Source organism: Mastomys coucha, unplaced genomic scaffold (genome assembly GCF_008632895.1).
Source record: "Mastomys coucha isolate ucsf_1 unplaced genomic scaffold, UCSF_Mcou_1 pScaffold6, whole genome shotgun sequence".
NCBI lineage: Eukaryota > Metazoa > Chordata > Mammalia > Rodentia > Muridae > Mastomys > Mastomys coucha.
Genome location: NW_022196912.1, coordinates 98,620,776 through 98,642,348, shown reverse-complemented (window position 1 = coordinate 98,642,348; position 21,573 = coordinate 98,620,776). Strand labels below are relative to the sequence as shown.

Genomic DNA, 21,573 nt, shown 5'->3' with positions numbered 1-21,573 from the left:
CATTCCCCTATTCTGTAATATAAATGGGAGTGTCATTTGGAATGTTCTAAAATCGAATGTGGGCAGGTACAGTAGTGCACACCTTTAACCTAACACTAGGGGGACAAGAGGCATGTGGACTTTTGCATTTAAGGCGAACCTGATTTATATAGTGAGTTCCAGAACAAAAGCAATTAAACAAAAAATAAGTAGCTCAACTATTTGGGAGGTGTAGTAAGTATGGCCTTGTAGGAAGTTTGTCACTGGTGGCGGGCCAACCATTTAAAATCCAACCATTTTAAATTCACTCTCTCCTTCTGTTTATAGTTTCGGATTTGAGTTCTCAGTTATTCCTGCCATCACTTCTATCTGATGCCATGGTTTCTTGCATTATGATTATACATAATCAATGTATAACAGTAAGCCCAAGTCAACGCTTCTATTAATCACCTTCATCCTGGTGTTTTGTTACAGAGAGAAAAGTAACTAATACACTAATCTTTCAGAGGATCCAGATTCAGTTCAGAACTACATCAGATGCTCACAATCACCTGTAACACGGGCAGTTCCAGGGGAACCACACCTTCTAGCCACAAAAAGCACTGCATGCAAATGCTACACATACTGCCAATTAGGACAACATTATATACAGATACTATTTTTTTACGTCATCTAAATTTACCAAAGTTTAATATTTCAGGAAATGCTAGGCTTATCCTGAATTTTAATTTCTATTAAAATTTCTATTTAATTTCTTTCTATTGCCCCTTTTTATTATCCCACGGGATTGAGGTAGAGTACTCAACTTGGTAGACTACTTCCCTGAAGCCTGAGGTTTAATCCCCAGCACAAAAACCAGGCATGGTTAGTGTATGCCTCTAGTTCCAGCACTTAGAGGTAGAGGCAATAGGATCAAAGTTCAAGGTCATCCTCAGCTACAAAGTAATTCCAAGGCTAGCTAAGGAGAGGGAGATGAGACTTGCCCTGGCTGTCCTGGAACTCACTCTGTAGACCAGGCTGGCCTCGAACTCAGAAATCCACCTGCCTCTGCCTCCCAAGTGCTGGGATTAAAGGCGTGCACCATCACTGCCCGGCTGTCCAAGATGAGATTCTTAAAAAAAAAAAAAAGAAAAAGAAAAGACAAATTATACTTACAGTAGGAGCAGGAGCCATAATACTCATTGGTACAGGAATCATCGGTGTCCCTAAAAGGGAAAAAACATATCATACTTTAAGAATATAATTAAACAAAATGAGTTCCAGGACAGCCAGGGCTACACAGAGAAACCCTGTCTCAGAAAAGCCAAAAAAAAAAAAGAATATAATTAAAAATAACTACAGGGCTGGAGAGAAGATGTCTCACTTACTAAGGTGTTTGCTTCACAAGCATGAGGACAATCCTGAGTATCCACATGAAAATAAGGCAGTGCTAATAATCCCAACAAAGGGACAACATAGAGATAAGTGGATTTCCAGGGATCACTGGCAAGCTATCATGGCCCAAACAGGAACCCTGAGTTTCAGTAAAAGATTCTGGATTACTTAAACAGAGGAGGCTAGAGAGATGGTTCACTACATCTAAGGACCTGTTGACAAGACTGACAGCCTGACTTCATTCCCTGGTAGAGAGAACCAACTATTAGCTATGCTTTGACCTCCATACCTACAAGGGTATAAATTTACACATAAACACAAAATGGTAATAATGAAAAATATCAGAAGGCTCAATGTTTGATGGCCAAGAAAGACTACAAAGAAAAGAGCTTACAAGAAAATACTTAGAACTAGGTATGCTGGCAAACACATATGTGCTCCCTAACTTGGGACGTATGGAAAGATTAGCCATGCTTGATTACACAGCAAGGTTCAGACCATCCTAGGCCAGGTGAAAGCCTGCCTTGACTCCTCCTGTCCCCATTAAAAGGAGGCAGGGAGTTATACATAAAACTAAGAAGTAAGCTGGGCAGTGATGGTGCATGCTTTTAATCTCAGCACTTGACAGGCAGAGGCAGGCAGATTTCTGAGTTCGAGGACAGCATGGTCTACAGAGTGAGTTCCAGGAGAGCCAGGGCTACACAGAGAAACCCAGTCTTGGGGACAAAAAATAAAAAAACAAAAACCTAAGGAGTAAAACTTGGGGTATGGTAACAATCACCTATAATCTCATCACCTGTGAGGCTGAGTTAAGAGAATAACTGTGAGTTCAAGTTTAGTCTGGGCTATACAGCTCCAGGCCAGCTAAGGATATAGGGCAATACCCTGTCTCAAAACAAAATCATAAACAAAAATGAAAAATTTTTAAAAATGAATGCCTTTTAACAGGCTTTTTTTTTCCCCTTTGGTTTTTTTTCAAGACAGGGTTTCTCTATGTAGCCCTGGCTGTCCTAGAACTCACTCTGTAGACCAGGCTGGCCTCGCTTGGTAGACCAGGATGGCCTTGAACCCACAGAAATCTACCTGCCTCTGCCTCCCAAGTGCTGGGATTAAAGGCATGGGCTACCACTTGTCTTGCTTAGCATGCACTTTTAAGTATCTGCAAAGATAAACCAACTACTACTTTGTTTCTCTTTAGTAATTGTAACAACACTGATTGTTATACTGATTTATGTAGCTTTGAGGGAAATTCACTGCTATTTTTTAAATTTTTGAACCTTATGAACATGAATATAGCACCTTTATATACTTATCACTTTTAAGGGATTTCCAAGATGATTCTGAAACTCAGCCACAAACACAAATCTACTGTCAAACCAAGTGTAGTGACTCACAACTATAATCCTAGCGTTCAGGAGCCTTACGGACAACTGAAAGGTGGTGGGGAACCTGGGATAACACATATTCTGTCTCCAAACAAATAATTTAATGCTACAGAAAAATCAGACAGTGGTGGCTCACTCCATTGATCCCAGCTCTTAGGGGAAGAGACAGGCATATCTCTGTGGGTTCAAAGCCATCCTGGTCTACTAAGCAAGTTCCAGGATAGCCATACTATAATTGTCAAAAACTGCCCTCTCCCCACTTCACCTGGCCCCCAAAAAAGAAAAATCAGACAACCATGTTCACAGTAAGACTATTATATATTTACTAGTAAATCGCATATGTGCCATGCTCCAAAGGAAGTATCACAACCACAAAGATACGGTCCTTTTAAGAAAAAATGTGCCAGGCATGGTGGCGCATGCCTTTAATCCAAGCACTTGGAAAGCAGAGGCAGAGGCAGAGGCAGGTGATCTCTGTAGTTCAAGGATAGACAGCTAAGGCTTTAAAGAGAAACAATGTCTTCAGAAAAAAAAAGGGAGGGGAGGGACAAGAAAGAAATGAATGAATGAATGAATGAATGAGAAAAAAAATGTGCTCAAACTTACCTGGAGGTACTGGTGGAGGAAAGCCAGGAAACTGTGGGGGTGGGATCCCCGGAGGGAGAGCTGGGATTCCCATGGGAGGGCGATTCAAATGAGGGGGAAAAGACATTCTGACTGCACCAGTCTAAAGAAAGAAATGACAAATCATTTTATTTGAAACCTTTCCAATCTGATATGCCTACATTGTTGACCTTCATTTTTAGAGTATCTGCAAAATTCTAAAGTTTTCTTACCCAAAGGAGTTGGCAAAGACCCTCTTTTCTCTGTCTGTCCATTGAGAATTTTTTAAAACTTAGATCTTTTCTAAAATAAGTTCCCAAAATGTACACGAACTAAGTTCAGGATAGACTCCTACAATCATGTGGGAATACATATAAAGGAAGAAAAAAATTTTGAGGTTCAGTTAATATCAAAAAATTAAATGCCAAACATCAATGAATCTTTTAAAACAAACTCAGAATCCAGGAGGGTAGCTAATTTTAAGTGTTCTGATACATTCATTTTTAACCCAATATATCTTTGAAAACTAAACTATCAAGGTTAACAGTATTTGATGAGTCAGTGTTAACTAGTTCTTTAAAGACAAATGTGCCATTAAATTACAAACTGAGGGGGAAGAGGGCATGGCTTCTATCAGGTCACATAGTAATTGTTCTAACATAAAGAGCCCACAAATTTGCAATAAGGTAACCGTTTGGTTTAGTCTTTTTTGTTTGTTTTTTGGTGATAAGGATCTCTAGTAATCAAAACTGGCCTTAAATACTATATAGCTGATGATAATTATGAACACTTGACCCTCCTGACTATTTAATTTCAAGTACTGAGATTACTGGTTATATATTACCCAGTTTAAGACATAAAACAAACCTCTAGCCAGGCCTGGTGGCACAAGCCTGTAATCCCAATCTTAAAAGTAGAAACAGATGAATTTTGAGTATTCTAGGACTTGTCTCAAAACTCCAAGGTCTGGGGTGGACAAGGAGGCAGTGTCTACATAGTCAAGCCAGCCAGGGCTACTTAGTGTAGCCCTGTCTCAAAACAAAAAAAAAGCTGAAATAAGTTGGTAATTGATTCCAGTAGAATTAATTTGGTGAATTTTTTGTTTGTTTTGTTTGTTTTTAAACTAAGAAGGAAACCACTGTGAAATCACTAGTAAAAATTCTTCCACCTATAACAGAAAATCCCATACTCTGGAACTGAGAAAGCCTAGAATTGTTAAACACATTTTTCAAGCAGGGCATGGTGGCACATGACTGTAATCTCTGAAACTGGGAGGTGGAAGTAGGAGGATCAGTTAAAGGCCAGACTGCTATGAAACAATTCAATGTTGGGTTTGAGACCAGCCTAGCTTCATGAGACCCTTGAAAGTATGTTGTTTTACTATCAGTGGCTGAGTGTGTATATTTACTTGGTTTTCAGTTTAAAACACTGTACATGACCCAGGCTGGTCTCAAACCCAACCTCCTTAGCCTCTGAGTACCAGAATTATAAGACTGTACCAACATGGCTGGCTCCTTTATTTTTCTTACTCACCCTTTAGTAGCCAAAGTTTAAAAAGTGTGATTTCTTCTACTTTCTCTCATCCATCAACTCCCAGTTTACCATGTTATCTGTTTTCTACATACCTTTTTACACACAAATATTTAGTAATTTGTGCTTTATTATAATATACTCATACTACACTGTTACCTGCATTGCTCCTTCAATGTCACTGACATCTCTTCACCTCCATTCTTTGTAACTCAGTAATAATACAGAAACACAGTGGCCTCCGCTTTTTAAACCCTTTGAGTAACACTGAACATTCTTGGATATTTAATTTCATCTTTGCAAAATATTAAGGATTTTCTTTAATTATATTTATTGATTTGTGAGTTTATGTATGTGTGCGTGTGTGTGTGTGTGTGTGTGTGTGTGTGTGTGTGTGTGTATATGGCATGTATGGAAGTCAAGCAAAGTCACAGGAGCCCACTTTCTCTATCACCTGGGTCTTGAAATTGAACTTGGGCTGTCAGGCACAGCAGCAAGCTCACCCTCACCTACTGAGCCTATAAATATTTCTGTAATATAGATTATCAGTTTGCATTAAAACTCTAGTACTAAATCATTCTCCCCAAATTAATGTGTAATTTGTATTACCAGTGTTATCAAATATATCCTTTCCTTGAGTACTAGAATAAATCAATTAACTTATAAGGATCTGAAGTTCAAACAAACAAAAAACCTCTATTTCAGGTTTAGCTCACCAATCCCTGAAAATTAACTATCTTTTTACCTGTTAGTAAGCATTTCTTTGAAATAAAAAAGCATGTACTGCATGCTCACAAATTGTTCCTTCTTATACTGTAACTTTTTAAATAGTTTCTAAGAGCTGATGAGATGAATCAGCAGGTAAAGTCTGTCAGTCTAAATTCCATACCTAGAACCCACAAAGTGGAAGAAAAGAACTGACTCCCACAGTTGTCCTCTGGCTTCCACACATGTGCCACTAAACACACGCCCCAAAAATAAGTACACAGAAATCTAACTTTAAAAATGTGTTTTAACATACTTTGCCAAGTGGTAGTGATATACCCCTTTAATTCCAGTACTCAGGAGGCAGAGGCAGGTGGATCTTGAAAGTTTGAAGGCAGCCTGGTCTACAGAGTAAGTTTTAAGACAGCCAAGGCTACCCAGCAAAATCCTGTCTTAAAAAATAGTAATAACAACAATAACTTTTAAAAAATACTCTATAAAACTGAATCTTTGGTTTTATACGCCAGTTCTTATTCACAAGTAAAAGAATTGTCAGGATGATTCCTATATCAGCAAAAAGGTGCTAAAAAGCCTTAAAAATTTTAGGTAAGCTCTAGCATATCTAACAAAGTAAAGATACAAGTTTGTAAGACATTATACATTCAATTTTGTATGTTGCTTTATCTCCCTTTTTTGTAATGTAATATTACCTTTAAAAATTACCACATTAAGTAATGGGTTTCAATTATGACATCTTCATACATGTGTTATTACACTATGTTCTTATTTGTTCCCCTTCCCCATTGAGTTTTTTTAATAATCTGTACTAAAATGTTCTACGTGGAAAGGAGCAGGAAGGTATCTGTTAAAACAGAAGGCTACTGTCCTACTTACAGAAGCTCTTGTATTATAATAATACTCTATCTCAGCACTTTCTTAGGAAGGCAGTTGGTATAGTACCTGTTGAATAAATAAATTAATTAATGAACAATAAACAATGCCTGAGGACTCATCAATAGAGTTATTAAACAGCTACTACTTATCAGCAACAGCCGAGTGCCTAGTTTCACAAGTATAAACTTGGGCCATGGATTCACTTTTAGAGCCACTTCTCTCCCACCAGTGTTAGATATAAACAGTTAATTTTAAAGTATTAATTTAAATTAATTAAAATTAAAGCTATATTCTTAAGGATTAAGTTATATTTTATGGTTTTTAATATTAAGTTAATTAACCAGATACGTTTTAGTTTCACCAATATAATTATTGCATACATTACTAATTTTTCTATGAAATACCTCCATTTTATTTAAAGCTGCTCAGAACTTAACATGGACTGGACTTCAAAGTGAAAAATATTATAGTCAATGCCAACATTTACTAACAGTCCCCATTTCCTTTAAGATAATAGCCTCCTCCTTGGGAGATTCAAAAAAACAGTCGTTCCTAATGACATTAACAAAATAAATGTTTAAACACTGAGTATTAACAGCTTTATGCTTTGTTATGTGAAATGAAAATACAACCACAGCAAAGTGTACCAGATTTTATTTTTAAAATAAATTTAAATTTAATAATAAATTATACTTTCTTTTAAGTTTTAGAGACTTTGAAGGTTGGTAGGTTTTACAGAAAAATAATCAAGGAAAAGAGCTGGGGAATGGTTTACTTTCAGTTCCAATGATCAGGCCTCACTAAGTAAAGATTTGAATAAAGAGCTGAAAGAGGCTGAGGCAGAAAGGCTTATTTATGTCAACGGCAAAAATCTTCCTTCCAAGCAAAGTACATACAAAGAGGCTCAGGTAGACATGCCTTTAAAGGAAGACCAGCAAGGTCAACTGTATGCCCAGAGAAGGAAAAAAACCGCTGAGAGTTAGATAAAACTGAGCATTAACTGGAAAAACGAAGTGTTCAAAGAGGATTGGGCTTTGTAATACACTGTAAAGGTTTGGGCTACTACTTAAAACGGGATAGTTTGAAAGGTTTCTGATTTAACAATCATTGTCACCCTTTTAAATCTGGAAAGGAACAGAATAGAAGCAAGAAACTACTTCAGTAATATAAACTGTGCCCTGAAGGAGTTAAGGGTGGTCAAAGTAGTAGTTAGCAAGTTGCTGGGTTCTGAATAGATCCAGAGGGTTATGTTAGCTATGAGATATGGTTATCACTATTGAATTTATTTCAATACTATTTATAAAAATAACTTTTATATCTCTTGTCTCTGCCTCCCAGGTACTGGGATTAAAAGGCATGTGCCACCATGCCTGGCCTAAGATGTTTTAAAATTTAAAAGGTTCAAAATACACACATTTACATGTGCGTATGTACACCCCCACACCCCCCCCACACAATTTGTTTTCTTGTTTTTCAAGACAGGTTTCTCTGTGTAGCTTTGGCTGTCCGGGAACTAACACAATAGACCAGGCTGGCCTCAAACTCAGAATCTGCCTGCCTCTGTCCCCCAAGTGCTATTATTAAAGGCTTGGGCTACCACCACCTGGCTGGTTCAAAGTATTTGTATTTGTTAACTAATGTAGTTTTCTGTGCCAAAATAACAACTGCCTGTTAAGTAAGAGTTCTTAATCCCTATCTAGTTTGGTGTGGTCACACAATTCTATTTGTCAAGACTCACTAGACTTAAAAATGGATGGATTTGCCTGGCGGTGGTGGCACACACCTTTAATCCTAGCACTTGGGAGGCAGAGGCAGGAGGATTTCTGAGTTTGAGGCCAACCTGGTCTACAGAGTGAGTTCCAGGACAGCCAGGGCTACACAGAGAAACCCTGTCTCAAAAAAAACAAAAACAAAAACAAAAAAAAAACAAACAAAAAAAAATGGATGGATTTTATTATATACAATTTACATGTGTATTTAATCTAAAAAAGAAAACTGACCTAAAATATATTTATACTCTACTCTCTCCCTTTCTTTTCAAAACATTCTTTTTTCTTATTCCTGTGAATACCACAGGTAAACAAAATATTAACCAATACTACTTATGAGGATGACTCCACTGCATACTTATCCAGACAGAAGTGAATGTCACCAGGGAGAGAGTGGCATTATAAGCTCTCTAGGGACACTATACATCAAATTTCTGAAATGGTAAGGATGAACCAAAAGATTTCTCTCAGCAAATACTCCTAAATACCTAGCTCCAATTATTTTGCAAGTTCTCCCCTAGAAACCATTTGTATTAGTTATTAAAAGGTGAGATTTTAAGTTACTATATAAACCTTGTCAACTAGTGGCTACACAATGAATGTAAGTGACTATTAATTTAACATTGTCTCCCAACCTGCTTAAGCCAGCACAACACTAGAGACTAGTGACTGCACTACCTTAATGAAATATAGCTTTAGAAAAATCACTTCACTAACTGAATTCAGAGAACTAGATTCTGCAGGAACCATTCCTTAAAAAAAGGTTCTGTTGACAAATAACGAAACTGTTGAAAAGAAACCCTGTCTTGAAGCAACCCCCCACCCCCAATTCCCAAAGCCTTCAGGAAATACACCACAGTATTTATGAATATAGTGGTATCACATCTGAAAATTACTAGCAAAATATGTCAAAAGAAAACTATGGGGACTGGTGAGATGTCTCAGTGGGTAAGAGCACCGATTGTTCTTCCAAAGGTCCCTAGTTCAATTCCCAGTAACCACAGGTGGCTCATAACCACAGGTAATGGGATCTGACGCCCTCTTCTGGTGTGTCTGAAGACAGCTACAGTGTACTTATAATAGAGCAAGCAGGGACTGCGCAAGTGGGTTCTACCAGAGCAAGAAGAGGTCCTAAAAAGTCAATTCCCAACAACCAGATGAAGGCTCACAACTATCTGTATAGCTACTACATACATAAAGTAAATAAATAAATCTTTAAAAAATAAAAAAATAAAGGAAAACTAGGGAGAGGAGAAAAGAACAAAAGTAAATTGGCAAAAACAATGTCTAAGAAACCTGAGTTAGAATGGTTGAGAATTCACTGTACTTTGGGTAACTTTTAAACTATGTCAAAGTAAAAAAGATCAAACTGTAGAATAACATGAATTCTGGGTCAGCCTGGACTAGAATATGAGATGCTGTTTCAAAAAGTTAAGAAAAGAGTAAAGGAAAAACAGCAATACTAATAATTCTTATTAGTGTTTTCTCCAAAAACTTAAAAAAAAAAATTGTTTTAAGTACAAAAGAAGCTAAGCTTGGGTACATGCCTATAAGCCCATCATTAGAGAGGCCAGGGTGAGTTTAATACCAGCATGGGCTACTTACTGGAACTCTATCAAAAATCAGAACAAAGGGGGCTGGGGGGTGGCTCAGCAGGTAAGAGCACTGACTGCTCTTCTGAAGGTCCTGAGTTTGGATCCCAACAACCACATGGTGGCTCACAACCACCCGTAATGAAGTCTGATGCCCTCTTCTGGTGTGTCTGAAGTCAGCTATAGTGTACTTATGTATAATAATAAATAAATCTTTAAAAAAAAAAATCAGAACAAAGGTATCCAAGAAGGCTTTTAAGAAGGAATCAAAATCTCCTTAAGGAATGTGAATGATAGCTGTAAAACAAGAGAAAAGAACTGAAGCTCTAACTCAAGGGAACAGAACTTGCCTAACAAGTCCACTGCCCTGGATTTGCTCCCTGGCATCACACAGTAAATACGTAACTCTATATTAACCCTCGAAACATTTAAAGACCAGGTATGGTATTACACACCTTTAGTCCCAGCACTTGTGAGGCAGAGGCAGGTGGATCTCTGAGTTAGAGGACAGCTTGGTCTACAGAATGAGTTCCAGGACAGCCAGAGCTTCAGTTCTGCCTCAAAAAGCTTTTTGTTAAGATTAAATAAATAAATAAATAAATATATACATATATATATGTATATATATATATATATATATATATAGAAAACAGTTTTTCAAGATGGTGATTACTTTTAACAGTGCTAATTTAATGTTAACTTTTCTCAAAAGTTATGAAACAACAAACTTTCCTCACATAAATAAGGAAAATAAACTGAAAATTTTCTGTGGCTAAAAAAGTAACTTGAAAAGCCTCTGACCAACTCTGAAGTCATTATTCAACACTAACATTAACATGTACAAGTGTATGTATCTTTAGACATTCAACACTGCAATAAAAAGGTAATCACAGAAAAAAATATTTAGCCAAAATTATTAATACACAACGGTTAAACGCAAGACAAAAACATTTTTTTTTCCTAGAAGTTTTTTGGTATCCTTTTTGGAAAGGAAGAAGATAGTTCAGTAGTGACAAGAACTGGCTGCTCTTCCAGGGGACCTAAGTTTGATTCCCAGAACCCATATGATGTTTCACAGCCATTTTTAAATTCCAGCTGCAGGAGATCCTTTCCTGGCCTCTGGCCTCACCAGGCACAAATACAGTGTACAAACATACGTGGAGGCAAAACATCCAATCAACTCATACACACAATATAGACTAAAAAAAAAAAATTAACAAGAGGCAGGTGGATTTCTGAGTTCAAGGCCAGCCTGGTCCAGGACAGCCAGGGCTACACAGAGAAACCCTGTCTCAAAAAACCAAAAAACAAAAAAAATTAACAAACAGAAAATACTTTTGTGACACCTTCCTCACACACACAAAAGATAATCCCAAAATGACGGGATGTCAACATTTTTATTTACTTTCAAAAGTCCTCAATATCCTTTTCATCTCCTAAGTTTCTTGGTGCACAGCTGGTACTGTCTTATCGGAGAAGACACTAATTCGTTCAGGGGAACACAGTAAGTGTCCAAAGTTCCCCGCTATGGAGAAATTACCAATTCAAAAACTCCAGGCTACCACAAGGTCTCAATTCCCTACCTATGAAGAAAGTAAGGAACTTAAATTTAAATGTTAAAGTCTACTCTAAGTACATAGGAAGAAATGTAAAAAGTCTCTGAAACGTCTGACTCTTAATTCTCAAGTAACATCATTTAATAGTATAAACCAACATCATGTTATACAAGTATTTTAGTGAGCATTTTACATACTTTTTTTTTCAGTCCCAAAGTCCAACCTGCGAAGTGGATCGGAATATAACTCTCATTGTACTGATGAAGAAAATCAAAACTTAAAAAAGTTTAATAAAAAAAGCACATTGTCTGCTTGAATCACAACTGAGCAACTGAATGCCTAATGAGACCTTATGAACGTTTTTGAAATATCTTTTATAAAAAAAATTAAAGTTCTCCCAAAAATTACATTCGTGGTGTGAATACTCCCCGTTAAACTATCAACCTTTCCTAATTCTATATACAGGCTTACAAGTATCAATGTCATACAGCGACCCTCTTACTTGTGAAATTCTTTATGCCCCCCCCAAAAAAATCAAGAGTTTTTTTAAACTGAAGAGAAACTGAAAGTGAGGGTGCTCACAGACAACACAAAAAACTGTTTATACAATTCTGCCAGCTACCTGATTCACCTTATTTCAATTCTAAAGCACTTCGATACAAGAGAAACCCTATCTTTTCCCTCCTTTTGGTCGGCTTTACTCTGACCTTTATCAAAATGGCATTTCCACGTCAATATAAATCCATTATTACATAACTTCAAGATAACCTTCATACTCTTTATTTCGAAAACTGTATTTAAGAATCAATACTGAAAACAAAAGGATGGCAGCATATTTTAAGACGAAGGCCGGTGCTGCCTAGAATGAATGGAGATATCGCTTACAGCATCCTTCCCAATCGGAAAGGGGACGAGACGGTGAAACTCATCACTATCTCTCCAAAAAAGCCGGAAAGATGCTTTCCAAAACAAAAAAAGTGGACACTCGCTAAACTCAAGGAGGGGTGGGGCCCGTTCTTTTGGAGGCTGGCACTGGACTACCAGAGAGAAAGAAATCCGTTGGTGGCCAGCACCTCGCTGCAAGAGTGGGCGCAGGCGACTTTAAAGGCGCAGCCTTGAGGCTCGCTAGTCCTCGGCCCCGGAAATCTACCGAGAGGTGGATCTGGAGGCCCGATAAGACCAGGGCCGCCAGGGCCCGGCCTCCAGGCCGACCGAGCCTATCCCTGCCTAAGACCGAGCCCCGTCGGGGCCCAGGCGATTCACTCCCAAACGGAATCTGAAGCAATAGAGAGAAAGTAGGCGACAAAAATCCACGGAGGAAGGCTCCGGACGTGGGCCGGGCCTCCACGGACTCCCGGTCCACTGGTTTTCGAGGCCTCGGAGGGGGTAGAGAAGCCCAAGCCTCGTGCCCGTCCCCTCCCCCACCCCACCTCCTCACCCCCACCCCACTCGGCCCTCCGCAGCCACCCAGGCTTTTCCTCCTCCTCCTCCTCCTCCTCCGGCAGCTGAGGGATCAGGTCGACCGGTTTCCTCACGCGTTCGGAAGCGTGAACTCACCCGCCGCTAAGAAAACGGTACTGTCGTCGCGGCCTCTGGGCGTCAGGTTATGAGTGGGCTCCACCGGTTCGAGGTTTCTGCGCGCCGCCCGACTCAGAGACTGGTTCCGAAGCGCCTACTCGCATAGGCCGCAAACACAGCCGCGCTGCGCGGGGAGCTACTGGAGGTCTTCCTCTTGCCCGGCGTGCACTGCGCCGGGAGGCGTGGAAAGGGAAATCATAGAGAAGATGATACATAGATAGTCTCCGCTGTGGCCTCTGACTCACTAAGTACAGAAGGATGACCATAGAGTAGGATTGTCTAGTTGGACCTAGAGAGGCTCAAGCTGTAAATTACGACCCACCCTGCCATTTTTGATTGGAGCCGATTGAATCTTATGACTGTGCGACGCCATCTTGAGGTCAAGGTTCCGGCTGGTTACCTGCGCGGGGCCAGTTACATACAGGTTTTCTCACTTTTTGGTAGTTCGTGTTTTCCAAGAATTAGAACCTTGGTCTTCTGATTCTTTGAGGTTTGATGATCTAATACCTGGGCGGGACCGAGAATCTCAAATAGAAAACCTAAATGTCATTTGTCCTTCGAAAAGAACTGCTCACTCCAAGAAATGACTGGCAACCGCTATATTGGCTCTTTTGGACTTTTTCTGCGTACACTCACTACAACTTAGGCGAGGTAACAGGGTCAAAGAGGTAACTAGATGCTTGATAGTTTCAGAAACCTGTAAGAATATTTAATACAACTTGTGCAGTGTGCGAGTGATTTAAAAAAATTCTAAAATAGTGAAAATGAATACTCACAAATTACTGGGTTATTCAATTTGTGGAATTTATAAGTAGCATCTACTGCTTTTGTTTCCTGTTACTCAGAAGAATTATAATTTGTTCGTAAAGATCTTGCCTCGCTGAAGGTAGAGGGGTGATATTTATTCTTGTCCTGGGAGAGCTGGAGTCCTGGAGTAACAAATAGGAAACCTGGGTTGGTTAGCTTGGTTTGGTTTTCAAGACAGAGTTTCTGTGTATCCTGGAATGTCCTGAAACTCCAAGCTGGCCTCAGAGATTGGCCTGCCTCTGCAGAGTAGTGGCATCCAAGGCCTGTGCCACCACACCCAGCTTTATGAATAATAGTTTTATTTTAGTACTTACTTTCTACCAGACTTTATAATGCACCTCTTTTAATAATGGTCCCACCTCTTCCTTCCACACTAGAATGTAAGCATAAAGTGAGCACAGGTCTTTCTTTTTCTGGAGCTCCCGTGCTCAGCAATTGTTTAAAAGAAATGATTGCCTGGGTGTGGTGTGGCCCGTCTTATTGAATTCCAGAGCTTCGGGGGACCAGGTAGGTGGGTTCAAAGATAGCTCCTATGGTTCCAGGACCCCTAGGGAGAGCTACATAATGAGATCCTGTCTCAAAAAAGCAAAGCAACAACAAAAAAGGAAATATCATATGATATGCACCAAGTAAATGCAGTTGGAATAGGAAAGTGGACTAGTGCCATCCTAAATTTTACATTCACATATATTTCTTTTTACTAGGTTCCTTATAAAAAGATGAACACTACCTACTTCCCAAGACTACTGTAAGGATTAAATTAACCAATATATGAAGGTACCTTCTACAATAAAATGCTCATCAAATGTTATTTTCATTTTGTAAATACTTATTTTTACAAGCCCAAGCATAAACACACAGAAATCCTCTCAAATTGCTACATATCCTCTTTTTTGTTTTTAAGTTTTTTATTTTTTTAAAGACTTATTTATTTTATGTATATGAGTACAGTGTAGTTGTCTTCAGACACACCAAAAGAAAGCATTGGGGCCTGGGCAGTAGTGGCTCAGGCCTTTAATCCCAGCACTTGGGAGGCAGAGCCAGGCGGATTTCTGAGTTCCAGGACAGCCTGGTCTACAGAGTGAGTTCCAGGACAGCCAAGACTACACAGAAAAACCCTGTCTCGAAAAACCAAAAGAAAAGAAAAAGAAAGCATTGGATCCCATTACAGATGATTGTGAGCCACCATGTAGGTGCTGGGAAATGAACTCAGAACCTCTGGAAGAACAGCCAGTGGTCTGAACTGCTGAGACAGCTCTCCAGCTCTCCATCCCTGAACTCACATAGTAGAAGGGGAAACCAAACTCCCACAAGCTGAACATTATAGAATATACTCAAGTGCATGAATATGCACACATATTAAACAATAAATAAATGTAAAATATAATAACCAAAAATTAAATAAGCCAGGTAGAGATGGCATACACCTTTAATCCCATCACTCAAGAGGCAAAGAAAGGTGGATCTCTAAATTTGAGGCCAGCCTGGTCTAGGGAGTAAGTTCTAAGACAGCTAGGACTACACAGAGAAAACCATCTTAAAAAAACAGATAGATAGATAGATAGATTGATTGATTGCAGCTGGAGAGATAGTTCAGTACTTCTTGTTGCTTTTTTTTGTGCTGGAGCTGGGTTCTGTTTCAGGATATTTGAACACATTGTAAACCCTAAGATTGTGTTACTTATTGAAAAAAACCTGTTTTTAGTTGTGGTATGGCTCAGCCTTAGCACACTTCTTTAATGCAAGAGCTCTGCTTAAATATTGAAAATGGGATTAAATAAAGTCAACCATAGGTCAAGAGACAGAACAAGCAATCAGTTAACAGGAAGTGAACATAGAATTCTTTTTTTTTTAAAGATTTATTTATTATTATAATTAAGTACACTGTAGCTGTCTTCAGACATACCAGAAGAGGGCATCAGATCTCATTACAGATGGTTGTGAACCACCATGTGGTTGCTGGGATTTGAACTCATGAAGAGCAGTCAGCGCTCTTACCCACTGAGCCATCTCGCCAGCCCCATAGAATTCTTAAAAACAAAACAAAAGCCAGTCTGTGGTGGTGCATGCCTTTAATCCCAGCACTTGGGAGGCAAAGGCACGCAGATTTCTGAGTTCCAGGCCAGCCTGGTCTACAGAGTGAGTTCCAGGACAGCCAGGACTATATAGAGAAACCCTGTCTCGAAAAAAAAAAAAAAAGTCCTTATGAGCTGTCGGTCCTCAAAATGTAGCTGACATTCTCTAGTATGAAGCCAGACTGATCTACAGAATGAATTCCAGTACAGCCAGGGCCAAACGGAGAAACCATTGGGGGGGGTGGGGTTGCAAAGACAAACAACAAAAAGGGGATGGGGATAACAAAATATTAAAGACTGCAGAGCTCAGCTACCTATAGACCTTAGTGCAAAACTGCCAGATTAATTCCTTTCATAGCTTTGAAAAGGCTTAAAGGAGAATAAAACGCCACAGGATACCCAGAAAGAAGAAATTTGCTAAACGTTTTGTAATTTTGCAGAGTCCTTCAAGACGTTTGTATACTCTATTGACTTTCTGTTTTTGCTTTGAGAAATAGGTTTCACTATGTAGTCTTGGCTAGCCTAACCTCACTAAATAGATCAGGCTGCTTTGAACCCACAAAGACCTACCTGTCTCCTGATTAAAGTCCAGCACCGCCACACATAAACTCAAGTTTATTGGAATTGTTTTCCTACTGAGGATTTATTTAGCTCAGTGAGTAGAGGGCTCATCTAGTATGTGTGAGGCCTTGGATTTGCCGCCAGTACAACATAAACAGCAGTGTTGGTACTCACTCTTTATTCCCAGCACTTGGGAGGAAAGGCAAGAGGATCAGTTCAGGGTTATCACTGGAATTTGAGGCCAGCTGGGCATACATAAGACTCTGTCTTGAGAATTAATAACTAACTGCTTTTGGGGCTGATTAGATGGCTAAACAGATTCATTGACTGCTCTTCTTTCTGAAGGACCTGAGTTCAATTCCCAGCAACTACATGGTTGCTCATGATCATGTATAAAAGGATGTGATGCCCTCTACTGGCATGCAGGTGTATATGCATACAGAGCACTCATACATTAGAAAGAAAAAAGTGAGTGAGAGAGAAGGTGGAAGGGAGAGAGGGAAGAAAGGAGTGAAGAAAGACTGTCTCAAAGAATCAGGATGAGCTTGCTTATCACTCGTGGAGGACAGGCTAAGCTATCCACTTGCCATTTTAGAGAACCTGTCCTAGGCACTTGCTAGGAAGACAGCTGTACATAAATAACTGTGTATTTTGATGCTGTCCCCATGGGCACATTTGACACAAGTGTTTTGTAGCCTATTGGGTGAATTGCCAGGAAAACTACCAAAACAGGAAAACCATCACTTAGCAGAATCAAACAGATATCAAGAATTTAACCTGGTCATAACATAGGAGAGATAATAAATTGATAGGTCCCTGGGTCATGGAGGACGGGGCTGCAGCTCAGCAGTAGTGTTTATCCACGTGTGTGAGATCCAGGATTGATTCCCAACACTGGGGGAAAAAAGTGACTACAGGATCAGTCAACACTCCAGCAGACAGACAGCAATAACTGGATTCTGACACACTGAGCCATCTCTTCAGTCCCACCAAATTAATGTTTAATGGGGTAAAGAAATCACAATGTCGCTGGGCGTGGTGGCACAGGCCTTTAATCCCAATACTTGGGAGGCAGAGGCAGGCAGATTTCTGAGTTTGAGGCCAGCCTGGTCTACAGAGTGAGCTCCAGGACAGCCAGGGCTACACAGAGAAACCCTGTCTAAAAACAAAAACAAAAACAAACAAAAGAAATCACAATATCTTTACAAAATAGAAAACATAAAAAATAATTGTAAGCAACTACATATAGTTTTTTCTGTACATTTTTGCTTTGAGTTCTAGTTCAGGCTTTGTCATTCAAGATTCAGGCTTCCTGTGACATCAGACCATTGCTACTTTGTGCAATTAAAATGTCTCTGTGGCTGAAGTTTCTTCTCTGCCCAGCGTGGAGCTTGCAGTATATGCAGCACAAGGGTACTGAGTACTTACTAGCAGACATGGCCTGTGCTGGCCCAGGAAGCTCTGCCCATGCATGTGTGTGTCGATGCTTGGCTTATGAAACCTAGAGCACTTAGCTCACTCTACAAGATTAGGCTGCCGTTCCCGTTAACTAGGCCACTTAGTGGGTAGGAACAGCCACCACTCTTTTTTTTTTTTATTTTTCTTTTTTTGGTTTTTTCGAGACAGGGTTTCTCTGTGTAGCCCTGGCTGTCCTGGAACTCACTCTGTAAACCAGGCTGGCCTCAAACTCAGAAATCTGCCTGCCTCTGCCTCCCAAGTGCTGGGATTAAAGGCGTGCGCCACCACTGCCCTGGCCAGCCACCAGTCTTAATCTAGTCTCCCATGGATTGGAATGGTAGTCAGATGAAAGAAAGGAAAAGAAAATGTGGTTACTCTTATTTCTTTATTTTGATTTTTATTTTTTATAATAAGGTCTGTGTGTGTGTGTGTGTGTATGTAAGTACAGGTGCCTACAGAGGCCATAGATGTTTAAACCCTTAAGCTAGAGTTACCAACAGTTTAGAGCTGCCTGATCTGGGTGCAGGAACTCAAACTTGGGTCCATAGCAAAACAGTACATGTAACCACAGAGCCATCTCACCAGCCCCCTCTGCCTAGTTTTATAGGAAAGGAGCAGCTACCAGAAAGCTGATCTGCCCCCAGCACACAGAACTGGAAATAGTATCAGACCATTACTCCCAGTGTCTCAGAGGCCAGGAAAGAGTCTAGCATCCTTTATCACTCTCTGTCCATTCCATTACCTTTGAGGCAGCACCTTCCCCCTTCCCTTATCATTTCTCCCTCCCTCTTTCTCTCTCTTTCCCTCCCTTCCTCCCTCCCCCCCCCCACCTCTCTCTACCTGGGGCTCAGCTCTTCTTGGTTAGACTGGAAGACAGCTATCTTCCTGTCTCTGCCCACCTCAGAGCTGGAACTACAGGTATTTTCATGGATAGCTAGTTTGTTATGCAGGTGCTGGGATCCAGTCTGCAAGTCCTCATGATTCCAGATCGAGAGTTCTTAACTGCTCAGCCATGTGTAGGTTCCACACACTGTTCCTTTCTAAGCTGTGTTACATCTTCTGAAGACATTGAAGAGCAAGTAGCACCATTGAGTGAAAGAGATGATGTCTTCTCAGTGGGGTAGTGTGCACCTATAAACCCAGCACTCCAGACATAGCAAGTGCCAGGCCATCCAGTTCAATAGATCTTGTTCCATGCCAGCAGTAGCTACTTAACAAGACTATCTCAAATTTAAAAAAAAAAAAAAAAAAAAAAAAAAGTAAAGGAAATGAATGCTTCAAAATTTACAATCATTTTCATTGAAGATTAAGTTAAACTCTATGCTTTGGGTTGAGAGAAAAAGGAACTAGGATAGCCCTGAAAAAAAAAAAAAAGTTAGCCGGGCATTGGTGGTGCATGCCTTTAATCCCAGCCCTCCGGAGGCAGAGGCAGAAAGAATTCCAGGCCAGCCTGGTCTACAGAGTGAGTTCCAGGACAGCCAGGGCTACACAGAGAAACCCTGTCTCAAAAAACAAAACAAAAAAAAGTTATGTAGAGTATTGGAGTGGCACTTACTCCATACTGGAGGTGTGTGGGAGAGTCAGGGAAGGCTTTCTAGAGCAGACAGTCTCCTGCCGAGAGTGCACACAGGTGATAAGCAGCACAGGTACTTACACAGACTCTGGAGATCAAGGCTGGAGCTGCCTGCCCGCTTGGGAGGATGTCTCACTCAAGTCTGCCAACTCAAGTCAGGACTCTGAAAGGAAGATTAATTGGTGTTATAGACTCTGACCCTCGTGATGATAGATACTCAAGAGTATACACAGAGTATACTCAAAGAGTATCTATACTCACAGAGTATACTCAAAGTGTATACTCAAAGAGTATACTCTGTGAGTATAGATACTCAGAAAGGGCTTTTAGCATTCCAGTGTTAATGATGAGAGTCATCGCCAGCCACTTACAAAAAACATGCTCTGGGGCTAGAGGGATGGCTCAGTGGTTAAGAACACTGACTGCTCTTCCAGAGGTCCTGAGTTCAATTCCCAGCAACTACATAGGTGGCTCACAACCATCTATAATGGGACCTGATGCCCTTTAATGTCTTAGTACACTAAGACAGCTACAGTGTACTTATTTATATAAAATAAATAAAATATTAAAAAAAGTGAAAAAGAAATGCCCCTTTTGGATCTCAGGTTTCTGTCATGCATTCTTCTGTCTAACCTGCCCATTGAATCAGCTTGTTCAGGCTCCAGGCTCTCTTTCAAAGACTCTTGTCTTGTCCAAAACTTAAACTCTCTTTCTTCTACTAGTCATTAATCACTAAGGTAATAGGATTAGACCTTCAGGGCTCTCCCATAAATTTATTATTGCTTCTTCTCTTTTGTCATACTTGGGATGGAATCCAGGGCCTTAGACTAGGCATTACCATAGTGCTCTACCATTAAGCTCTGACTCTGGTTCTCTCTACCCCTTCCCTAGCACTTGAGGACTTCTCTTAGTTTCCTATCAGTCTAGTGGTCCACTCAAATATACATTTGTTGTGGTTTATCTGCCATCAGAGTATGCTCATACATAGGATTTTTCTGAATATGAGTTCCAAACTGTTCCTCCCTTGTTTTGGAGGGAAAGGGGCCGCATTCTGGAGTCAGGGTCCTTGGCAAACCCGTTGATTGGACAGATGTCTTACCAACACACAGTGGGCATTCTCTAAACTGCTGGGCACATGCTCAGTAGCAACTGCCTCTGTGCTCACTAGCTTAGGACATCAGGCTGGAAGTGTTGGTATGTGATTACAATGCAGTACTTGAGAGCCAGGGAGGATAGCAGCAGGTGCGAGGCCTTTTCTCAAAACAAAAAATAAAAAGGTCTGTGCTGTATAGCTCAGTAGTAAAAAAGTCACTAATATGCATAAGGCATATTAATGAGCCCAGTTTCTTCCGGCCAGCAAGATGGCTCAGGGGGTAAAGGCATTTGCCGCCTGAACATGATGGTCTGAGTTCATCCCCCAGGGTTCATGGAAAGGAGGAAGGAGAGAGCCGTCCTGACCGAGTTGTCCTTTAACCTCCATATATGTACTGTGGCATGAGTACTGCCTCCATACATCACATACACACAATAAAATAAGTAAAGACATTTAAAAATATTCTAATTTTAAAAAAATCAGCAGAACTCTGCTCAACCCACATCATTGGATCTTTCTCATGTTTTAGAGGTTTCCTTTGTTTTATGATTTTTTATTTATTCATTTATTTTTATGTGTTTGTACATAGCCTTGTGTGGGATTGTATGCATGTGAATGCAGAAGTCCATATCGGCCAGAAGAAGGCACTGGCTTTCCTGGAACTGGAATTACAGATAGTCATGAGCCCCATGTGGTGCTGGGGACAACACCTGAGTCTTCTGCAAGAGCTGCACACCTCTGCACACCGAGCCGTTGTATAGCCCATGGTCTCTTTTTAAATCTACACTCCATTCTGAATAATTTTTGTTTAAGTATCAGATTGAGGCTGTTTTCCCTCTCTTTAGAAGCATCCTTTCTCTAGATAGAGGACATACTATTTTCTCCATTAAATTGCTTTTAGAAAATACTGATTTGAGCCAGGCAGTGGTGGTGCATGCCTTTAATTCCAGCACTTGGGAGGCAAAGGCAAGCGGATTTCTGAGTTTGAGGCCAGCCTGGTCTACAGAGTAAGTTCCAGGACAGTCAAGGCTACACAGAGAA

General features: G+C 40.2%; 2 protein-coding genes across 11 annotated transcripts in view; one reads left to right on the top strand and one right to left on the bottom strand.

Annotated features, from left to right (window-relative positions):
• The window catches only part of Rbm25 (RNA binding motif protein 25), a 48,636-nt gene extending 35,506 nt beyond the window's left edge, over positions 1–13,130 (bottom strand). Inside the window, exons 1-5 of one of the 6 annotated variants that reach the window (XM_031357111.1) lie at positions 12,945–13,096; positions 6,471–6,536; positions 3,575–3,692; positions 3,345–3,465; positions 1,135–1,184 (exon numbers count right to left, since the gene is read on the bottom strand). In XM_031357111.1, coding sequence (XP_031212971.1) covers positions 1,135–1,184; positions 3,345–3,465; positions 3,575–3,616 — 213 coding nt within the window. In that variant the 5' untranslated portion in view covers positions 3,617–3,692; positions 6,471–6,536; positions 12,945–13,096. Of the gene's footprint in view, positions 1–1,134; positions 1,185–3,344; positions 3,466–3,574; positions 3,693–6,470; positions 6,537–11,584; positions 12,364–12,944 lie in introns of those variants that run through there. The other 5 variants (XM_031357112.1, XM_031357116.1, XM_031357114.1 and 2 more) reach the window with 5 other exon arrangements.
• A 105-nt stretch (positions 13,131–13,235) lies between these two features.
• Zfyve1 (zinc finger FYVE-type containing 1) overlaps positions 13,236–21,573 on the top strand; it is a 76,516-nt gene continuing 68,178 nt past the window's right edge. For 2 of the 5 annotated variants that reach the window (XM_031357122.1, XM_031357119.1), the window contains exons 1-2: positions 13,236–13,633; positions 14,477–14,549. The gene's annotated coding sequence lies outside the window, so the exon portion shown is untranslated. The remainder of the gene's footprint in view (positions 13,634–14,476; positions 14,550–21,573) is intronic. The other 3 variants (XM_031357123.1, XM_031357121.1, XM_031357125.1) reach the window with 2 other exon arrangements.